The sequence below is a fragment of the Nicotiana sylvestris genome, chromosome 10 (assembly GCF_000393655.2).
Source record: "Nicotiana sylvestris chromosome 10, ASM39365v2, whole genome shotgun sequence".
Taxonomy (NCBI): domain Eukaryota; kingdom Viridiplantae; phylum Streptophyta; class Magnoliopsida; order Solanales; family Solanaceae; genus Nicotiana; species Nicotiana sylvestris.
This window is the reverse complement of record NC_091066.1, coordinates 4,471,552-4,481,082: the sequence shown is the minus strand read 5'-3', so window position 1 is coordinate 4,481,082 and position 9,531 is coordinate 4,471,552. Positions and strand designations below refer to the sequence as shown.

The 9,531-nt window shown below is 40.1% G+C and overlaps 1 protein-coding gene across 1 annotated transcript; it reads right to left on the bottom strand.

Annotated features, from left to right (window-relative positions):
• Window positions 1-2,700: 2,700 nt before the first annotated feature.
• Window positions 2,701-3,704, bottom strand: LOC138878950 (uncharacterized). The gene is made up of 3 exons (XM_070158514.1): window positions 3,504-3,704; window positions 3,247-3,339; window positions 2,701-3,096 (listed from the first exon to the last, which is right to left on the bottom strand). Exons 1-3 carry the CDS (start codon window positions 3,702-3,704, stop codon window positions 2,701-2,703), a joined length of 690 nt encoding a protein of 229 aa, XP_070014615.1.
• Between the last annotated feature and the right edge of the window lie 5,827 nt (window positions 3,705-9,531).

Here is a 9,531-nt window from a genome sequence, read left to right as displayed (position 1 = left end):
CCCGCTTCCGTCGGCTCAACTCCAAATTTGCACTCGAGGTATTCCGTCTTCGTCCTGCTCAACTTGAAACCTTTAGACTCAAGAGCATGTCTCCAAATCTCTAGCCTCTCGTTGACGCCGCCTCGTGTCTCGTCAATTAGAATAATGTCATCAGCAAATAGCATGCACCATGGCACCTCCCCTTGAATATGATGAGTCAGTGCATCCATCACCAGGGCAAATAGGAATGGGCTGAGCGCAGACCCTTGGTGCAACCCCGTAATAACTGGAAAGTGTTCAGAGTCGCCTCCTACTGTCCTAACCCGAGTCTTAGCTCCAGCATACATGTCTTTAATCACCCTAATATAGTCAACCGGGACCCCTTTATCCTCTAAGCAGCTCCATAAGACCTCCCTAGGAACCCTATCGTACGCTTTCTCCAGATCAATAAACACCATGTGGAGATCCTTCTTCCTATCCCTGTACTGTTCCACCATCCTCCTAATAAGGTGGATAGCTTCTGTGGTAGATCGCCCCGGCATGAACCCGAACTGGTTGTCTGAAATAGACACCGTCCTTCGCACTCTCATTTCTACCACTCTCTCCCAAACTTTCATGGTATGACTTAGTAATTTGATGCCCCTATAGTTGTTACAGCTCTGGACATCACCTTTGTTCTTATACAACGGGACCATTGTACTCCACCTCCACTCTTCAGGCATCCTATTAGTCTTGAATATAACACTAAACAATGCAGTAAGCCATTCCAAGCCTGCTCTACCCACACACCTCCACAGTTCAACCGGAATTTCGTCTGGCCCGGTAGCTCTGCCCCTTCTCATCTTACGCATTGCCTCCATGACTTCATCGATCTCAATGTCCCTACAATTACTTAATTCATGGTGACTGTCGGCATTCCTCGATTCCCCAAGTATAATATCCTGATCCCCTTCTTCACTTAGAAGTTTATGAAAGTAGGTCTGCCACCTCCTCTTAATCTGGTCATCTCCCATCAAAACTTTGTCGTCATCATCTTTTATGCACCTCACTTGGTCCAGATCCCGAGTTGTCCTCTCTCTCGCCTTAGCGAGTCGGAATAACTTCTTCTCCCCACCTTTGTTCCTTAGTTCCTCATACAGACGAGCAAAAGCTGTCGTCTTAGCCTCCGTCACTGCCATCTTCGCCTCCTTCCTAGCTACCTTATACCTTTGACTGTTCTCTCTCTTCTCCTCCTCGTCAGTGCTCCCTACTAACCTTAGGTAAGCCGCCTTCTTTGCTTCCACTTTACCTTGGACAACTGCATTCCACCACCAATCTCCTTTGTGTCCACCATAGTGTCCCGTAGATATCCCTAACATCTTTTTTGAAATTTAACTCAAATCTTGCTCAAATCTACTCCAAATCACTTCAAATTTAAATTTTGAACTCCTATTGATATTTTCAATCAATTGGAACAACACCAATCCAAACAACTAACAAACTCAAAAAATCCTATTTTCGAAAGCAAAGCTTTGAATGGCGTTCAATGGTGGACTTTTACTTTTCAATTTTCTTACATTGCAATCAGGTGACACAAGGAGAGAAGCAGTAAGGGTGGACGGTCCCTTGAAGCATATGTAGAAGATGTGAGAAGAAGAGAGAGTGAAAGCAATAGTTATGATAATATATATTTAACTTCATAGCTTTTAGAAGCAATGGTTATAAGAACACAGATTTTGAATTTGCTATAGTGCTTTCAACAATATATGTACAATATGAGCTAAGTCAGATAAAACTTAAAAACATGGGCTATTTTTTTATGGTGTGAAGTCATGTATATTTTCTTGTAATTCTTTCTTTTAAGAATCACATTGATAAATTATTTAAAATAGATATTTATATTATAAAATAAAATTTAAAGAAATAAACCTAAATTCATGAAAATAATACTAATGCATTAAAGGAAAACCATACTCAATAAAAGTCTTCCAACAGAATTAATGAAGCTAATCAATCGTGTGTTAGTATCATTATTTATGGACTATGGTTGGTATTTTTCTAGCTTTTTATCTTTCTTTCTAAACAAATGGTGATAAAATCTTTGTTTCAAATAAAAACTTCAAATAACTATTATTTTTAAACCTAATAATAGACACTATTTCTAGAAAATAAAATTATAGAAATACTCGCCTAATCAAAATTAAAAGTAGCCAAAAAAATATAAATTATCAATCAAGCTTCTAAAGAAACACTTATCAAATTATACGCCATAGCTATAGTCCTGATATGGTTATTGGTTAATTTAAATTATTTCATGGGAAATTACCAGCTATGTCCATTTATAGGTAGCTCATTACAAAAATTGGCCAATTGATAAAATATTACTAATATTAACCAAATTAGCTAATTAGCTATTTGTAGCAAAAAAATATCAAATTTTTTGCTTTATTTTGAGTGGGTGTTATTAGAATAGATTGGGTGTAACAAACTTAATTCAATAAAACAGTAATCAATTCCACCCAAACTTGTATTGATAGGCTGTAACGAGAATTACAAGTAATGGCTCTGTTGAAGTTCCAAACAAACTTACAAAGGAATACTAAAAGTGACAATAACTACAGATAAGAGAATTAGAGGGATGAGGAATTCAGAAGGAGGAAAAGAGAACAGAATCATTCATAACAAATTGCCTGCCTTGCAACAACCCCACTCATGATGCTTTATACTACTGCTTAGCCTATTTTACCCTTCTTCACGTGAACTTCCTTCTTTCCAAACGTAATCGGCAAGTCTTTTAGGAGGAATGGCCTTTCTAGAAGTCCTCTGTGGCAGTCCCATGTGCTCGTCTTGCGTGGCAACCCAGTCAGCTCTATTCTCATTCACAACATTACTCCCTCCCTGAAAAGCAACGTTGTCCTCAAGGTTGGAGTCAATTGGATCATCAGAAGCATTGGAATCACCAAGTTGCAGAGAAGTCACATGCTGGTCCGGAGTACCAACACAACACTTCAACATAGAAATATGGAAGACAAAGTGAATCCTTGCAGATTCAGGAAGTTCTACACGATATGCAACGCTACCAATGCGTTTCAACACCTGATAGGGTCCGATATAACGCCTCCCCAACTTATGGTCTCGCTGCAAGCGTAAAGTTGATTGTCAGAAGGGTTTAAGTTTGACATATACCCAATCACCCACTTCAAAGGAAGTATCAGTTCTAGACTTGTCAGCAAACAACTTCATACGATTCTGGGCTTTTAATAAATTGTGCTTGAGGATGTGCAGTACCTCATCCCTATGTAGGAGATAGGACTCTACCAACTCACTTGCTGCGCTTCCCAAAATGTATCGAGCTACAGTAGGTGGTTCACAATAAAGAGCCTGAAAGGGGGTCATACCATCTGAAGTTTGAACAAAAGTATTGTACCAAAATTCTGCCCATATTATCATCGCGACCCATTGGGAAGGTACCTCGGTGACGTAGCAATGCAAATATTGCTCTACACATTTGTTAAGGGTTAAGGATGGTAGGCCGTACTCATGACCAAAGTCGATTCCTGCAAACGATTAATCTCCTGCCAAAATGAATGCAAGAACCTTGGATCACGATCAGTCACAATAGAGCGGGGAGTGCCCTGGAGCCTGATAAATCCCACGACAAATGCCTCAGCCACTGTATGAGTAGAGAAGGTAGAAGGCAGAGGTATGAAATGCCCATATTTAGTGAGGCAGTCTACCACAGTCATGATTGTGGTCTTTCCCCTTTAACTGGGGAGACATGTAATGAAGTCCATTGTAATATCCTCAAAAACGCGATCTAGAATAGGCAATGGTTGTAACAACCCGACAGGATGTAGGTGGGAATCTTTCATTTACTGACAATTTTGACACGTGTCGCGCTCCCTTTTTCTCGCAAAATCGGGTTTATGACATTTGGAGGGATAACTCGTTCCTTTTGGGAACTGGGTTTGCATTTGAAGAGTCGCCACCTAATGATTAAGGTGTATTAAGACACCAATAGAGATTCAACTCTGAGTTTGTTTGAATAACCAGAGATTGGGTAAGGGCTTGAAATTTTCTCAAGGGGAAGGTGTTAGGCACCCCTCAAGATCCACTAGTGTGGTTCCTGGCCAGACAGTTATTGTGAATTTAGCAAATAGACAGATATGGGCTCAAATATTAGGGGATTTAAACACATAAAAGAACATTTGAAAGAAGCGTTTTAAAAATAAAGAGTTTGCAAATAAAGGAAATGGATCCTAGGTTTATATTTAACATGGACCACCCCACACAATGTCTGGTAATCACTCCTCAATGAGGGGCTACACGTGACATTATCGCGTGGTCATCATATCCATATCTACCCTTTCCACCCCGTTAAGGTATTAAAGCACATATTGGTCTCGATTACTTATTGCATACTATTACCCGTCCCATTCCTATCAATCCCGGAGGTACTTAAGACTACTAATCCTAAAAGGGAGGGATATTAGGATGACTTGAGGTTTCAAAGGTAAAAATCTAAGGCGGCATACAAAACATATAGAAGACTGCACATTAAAGGGGAAGCACATAACACATAAGGCTCAAGTATACCTCCTCAAACAAAGCACATAACTAGCATGACTTGCACATACTTTTTTTGGATCTGATTAAAGCACATAAAGATGAGGGAAGTTAATTATTGAGGCAGAATAGTTTATTTCATAACTCAGATAAGAAGTCTGAATCAAGACTGCCTGATGGTTGTAGCTGTCACACCTCCTTTTTCTGCACCAGAGAGGGTGCACGAGAGTTTTTCCAATTAAAGGACAATCGAAATGAGATTGGTTTATTAATTTCAGAGTCGCCACTTGGGAGATTTAGGGTGTCCCAAGTCACCAATTTTAATCCCGAATCGAGGAAAAGAATGACTCCATATTACAGTCTGCGCACCAGAAATCCGGATAAGGAATTCTGTTAACCCGGGAGAAGGTGTTAGGCATTCCCGAGTTCCGTGGTTCTAGCACGGTCGCTCAACTGTCATATTCGGCTTATTTATCTGATTTTAAATACCATTATGAACCAATGTGCCAATTTTAACTTTTTACCGCTTTATTGTTATTATTTCAAAAGGATGTGAACATCGCTTAAAACATGTCCTTGGACTGCGTCACATGAAATGCACCCACAATCTGGAACATATTTTATTTGATGTTTTGGGATTTGGATCTGGGTCGCATGAAATGCACACCCCAAGTTTTAAGAAAGTAGATTATTAAACACGCACCTAAAGAGACTATCGTGTTATTATTTTGGGAAGGGCCGTGAAATTTGCTAAACGGCCCGTCCCGGAATCTAAGTATTTAATATATACATTTAGAGGGCCCCGCAGCTTCTACATTTTTGTTTGTCGAGGCTCGTCTCATTTTTATTTTAAAGGATAAACCTATAATGACTATATTTCCTATTAAGTTCGTCTCTAAAATAAAAGAAAATCTCTTAATTATTTACATGCTTGCAGATTATTTACAGCAGGATCCGAAATGCTTTTACAGAATAAGGAAACATGACCATGCATACGGACAGCTGATCGAACATTATGGGCCCAAATCCAGCTCATGCGGGATGGGCCAGACCTGGGCCACTGTTTATCCGAGGCGGGTCTGTTTGGTCTGTTTTGACCTGGGCTCGACCTTCATAAGGTTGAGGGGCGCGGACTTGTGCTAATTGTTATAAGGGTGTGGCTTGATAATTATAACGAGGCAGTTTATCAAAAGAGAATGAAAATTAACTAAGGCGGATAGTTTTATTCTTTGACATGCATTAAAAGAGAATGCTAATTACAAAACACAACTAATTTCCAAGACATAGCCTAGTATACTGCCAATCCTTTTGTCTGTTAACCTAACCAACATATGATATTAAACCATACTACATTTTTTGTATTCACTATATGAAAGGACCAACTCCAATACCCAAACAAGATTGTAAACCATTACACACTACATAATCATCTATATAGCAACTACATGTGGACATAGATGTCTTCAAATCTTCCCTTTTGTATTCATGCTCGACTTTCAAATTACATGGACAGTATTAGTTGTGTACCTGGTATAGAGGAACAAAAGAAGAAGGAAAAGGATCAGCTGAATAGTACACAGCAAACAACAGCACAGCAGATGCACAGCAACAACAAAGCAACAACAACCAGCCAACAATGATGAAGCTCAGCAAGGAGTCGAGCAACAAATAAACAATCCCAGAAAAACAGAGTAGGAAATAACATCCCAGAATGTTGAATGTAACAGCAACAGAAATCCAATGACCACAAGAAAGCTTGGCAAACGACAGAAAAGCAAAACCACAAAGATAACCTGATCAAACTGGACTCTTACACAGTTTCTTCTAGACAATACTCATTCACAATGTTCTGAAATTTATTCCTGTTTTTCCTTTTTCAGTTTTCTTACTCACAGAATCTCTCAAGACTCAAAAAATGAACTCCCTTTCTAATGGAAGGTCTGCCTCTTTTATAGCCTAACCTTAACACTTTACAGTCTGTTTTACAACTCAAAATTGCCCCCCTCGTTGTTTTTCCACTCACTTCTTTTAAATAAACAAAACTCCCATCAAATCCCTGACAGCCCCTCTCTCTTTTGTTGTTAAAATGTACTAATCACTTGTTTATTTAACCAAAGTATGGGCAGTAGGAATATAATCTGACAGCACATGCTGTCCAATTATTTTAATTCCTTAAAGCTAACCATACACATGCTGCCCACGGTCTAAACCAAATGGCATCGTGTTTTAAAATCAAAGTCTGAATCTGCCATTATAACCTTTCCCCTAGATGTTCTTTAATTCGATTTGAACAAAATCAATAGGCAATACAATTCAGTTTCTAATGGGACTCAAATACGATCACAGCAGAAATAAGCAATACGAATCAAGTTGTTACCATTAACGATTGAAACTAATTGACGACATATATCGACTCGACTATATTAATCGTAACACATAACAATCAATCGTTCATATAAACAACACGTATAGAGTCCCGAATGACTTCAGACAAATTTGTTCAAACACTGGGAACTTATATGAATTAAACTCGTTTGACGACTAATCTAATTGATGAGCACGTATATCACAGGGTATATTCAGAACACAAACAGAAGACAATTGACCAAATAAAAAGGCCTTTAACAGAGATGGAAGAAATCCGAATGAAAAATAACAAAATGACAAACAAACACAACGAAATATGCTGACAACTTAATTAGAACTAAAACAAAAGAAAGGAAAACTTACCAAAAGAGTTTGAAATCAAAATGACCCAAATCTGACTCAACTTCGAACTCTTGAGGCCGAACAAACTTTAATCAGGGTGTTCTCACGTGAGAACACCTTGATTAAGGTCTATTAGACCTCAAACCCTTGTCAAGACCGGCCGGATTCCCCAGGTGCATGTGTTTCAAGTTCTGGATTTTCAGATCTGGATTTTTAGGAGTTGTGGGTAGATTCGGACCAAACCAAGCTTGGTTTGGTCACGAGGAAGGTCAGGGGAGTGTCTGGTATGAAGATGGGGTGGTTTGGCATAGATCGAGTTTGTCTCGAATCTTCAAATCCAGATTCGAGACGATAGGAGGTGATTCGAGGTTCGTGGTTAGTGGATTCGTGTTCAGGGGAGTGAGGGGGTCTTAGGGTGTTCGGGAGGTAGCCACCGGCGTTCATGCCGCCGGGTTTTGGTGGAAGGGAAACCAGGGCGGCTTGCTAGGGTTTGGGGTTTCAGCTTGGGGAAGGAGACGAGTGAGGGGTGGGGTTCGGATAGGGGGCGTGGGGTGAAGGGTTGAGTTTATATATGGGGAAGGGATTGGATCTGAGCCGTTAGATCAGATGATCTCAACGGCTTGGATCTGATGCTGAGAAATGAGACGGGGTCGTTTGGTAGTTAAACGGGGTCGTTTGGTTTAAGTGAGGGGTTGGATCGGATTGGTTCCTGGGTCGGGTTTTGAAACGGGTTACTGATAGAGGTCCTGAGCCATTGGATCGAGAGTTTGAACGGCCCAGATCAGACGCATGATGCGGCGTCGTTTCGGGAGGTGGTCAGGGCAGGCCTGGTTTGGATCGGGTCAGATCGTTGGTTTGGGCCTGTTTTTGTCTTATTTTTTTGGGCCCAAATTGATTTCAACTTTCTTTTGTTTTCCAATTTAAAGAAAAATAAAAATAACTAATAAAACAAATGAAATTAAAACAAATAACAATATAGCACTTCAACATAATTATCATACCAAATAAAAATGTTTAAGTAAGTTAAATCACAACCTAAAACGAACGACGCACATATATTTATATTTTTGAATTTTCTTTTAACGCCACATATATTTTTTGTATTTTTGTTTGATAATGACTAGATGCAAAATGGACAGACTCACAAACGACTAACAACACATGTCACGGAAAGATCGAAAAATTGTACAGCGAAGCCTTTTGCCACTATTTTTATTTTCTTTTGGAGCGATTGTCCGTGAAGCAAAAATCACGTGCTTACAGCTGCCCCTCTTTGCACGAAGACACGAAGGGTTTTCGCGCAAAGATAAAGCGAGCGATTTTTGCCCGTCCGAATACTCCGTGTGAAGCATTTTTTGAAAAAGATTTGACCGAACCTTTGCTTCAGAGGTTTCCTACATATCCTGGGCTGAACAGGAATCAGGTCAATGTAGTTCGGGAAATTTTGGTAGCTGGGACTACCATGTGACTGTAATGCTTGCTGCTGTTGTGCGCTGTTGTATGCTGTTGTAGGATGCTACTGCTCAACCGATCTCCCTGTTACATCGCTCTAAAAGGAAAAACAAGAAGTTAAGCTAGAGTATGAGATCTCATCTATCTCCCGCTTGTTCTTGTTGTCTTGCTTTCTTGTCGGCTAATGCTTTCCTCTGACGCCTTTATTTTGTGAACTTGGAGATGATGCTGGTCCTTCACCTTTTCTGAATGTCAGTTCTCATCACTTTGCTTGATTTGCTGGGAACATGGCTTTCTTCCTTAAATCTTTCAATGGTTTCTTCAGCGGTATGGCTTTTCATCAGAATTGTTATGTTGGGCGTGCCATAGCGTTCCTGAACTGCTTCTTTTGAGACGCTTCTTTTGAGACACATTCCCTTTTCCTTTTAAATTGCGCGCTTGCCTCTGCAGTTGTCTGCTTCTTGGTGCTGGGGATTTTATTGTTTCCCGTTTGGGGATCTCTGTTGTAACCTTCCGTCTTCAGGTGGGGCTACTGATTCCAAACTCTAGAGCTAAAATGTATTCCCGCATTATACTGGTGGGCGACCTAGAACTTAAAATGCATTCCCGCATTATACTGGTGGGCGACCTAGAACTTAAATGTATTCCCGCATTATACTGGTGGGCGACCTAGAACTTAAATGTATTCCCGCATTATACTGGTGGGCGACCTAGAACTTAAAATGTATTCCCGCATTATACTGGTGGGCGACCTAGAACTTAAATGTATTCCCGCATTATACTGGTGGGCGACCTAGAACTTAAAAGTATTCCCGCATTATACTGGTGGGCGACCTAGAACTTAAA

Coding starts and splice junctions, on each gene's coding strand:
- LOC138878950 (XM_070158514.1), bottom strand. CDS start 3,704: ATGACTGTGGTAGACTGCCTCACTAAATATGGGCATTTCATACCTCTG. Junction 3,340..3,503: donor GTTTGCAGGAATCGACTTTG/GTCATGAGTACG, acceptor ACCCCCTTTCAG/GCTCTTTATTGTGAACCACC. Junction 3,097..3,246: donor ATCTCCTACATAGGGATGAG/GTACTGCACATC, acceptor TTACGCTTGCAG/CGAGACCATAAGTTGGGGAG.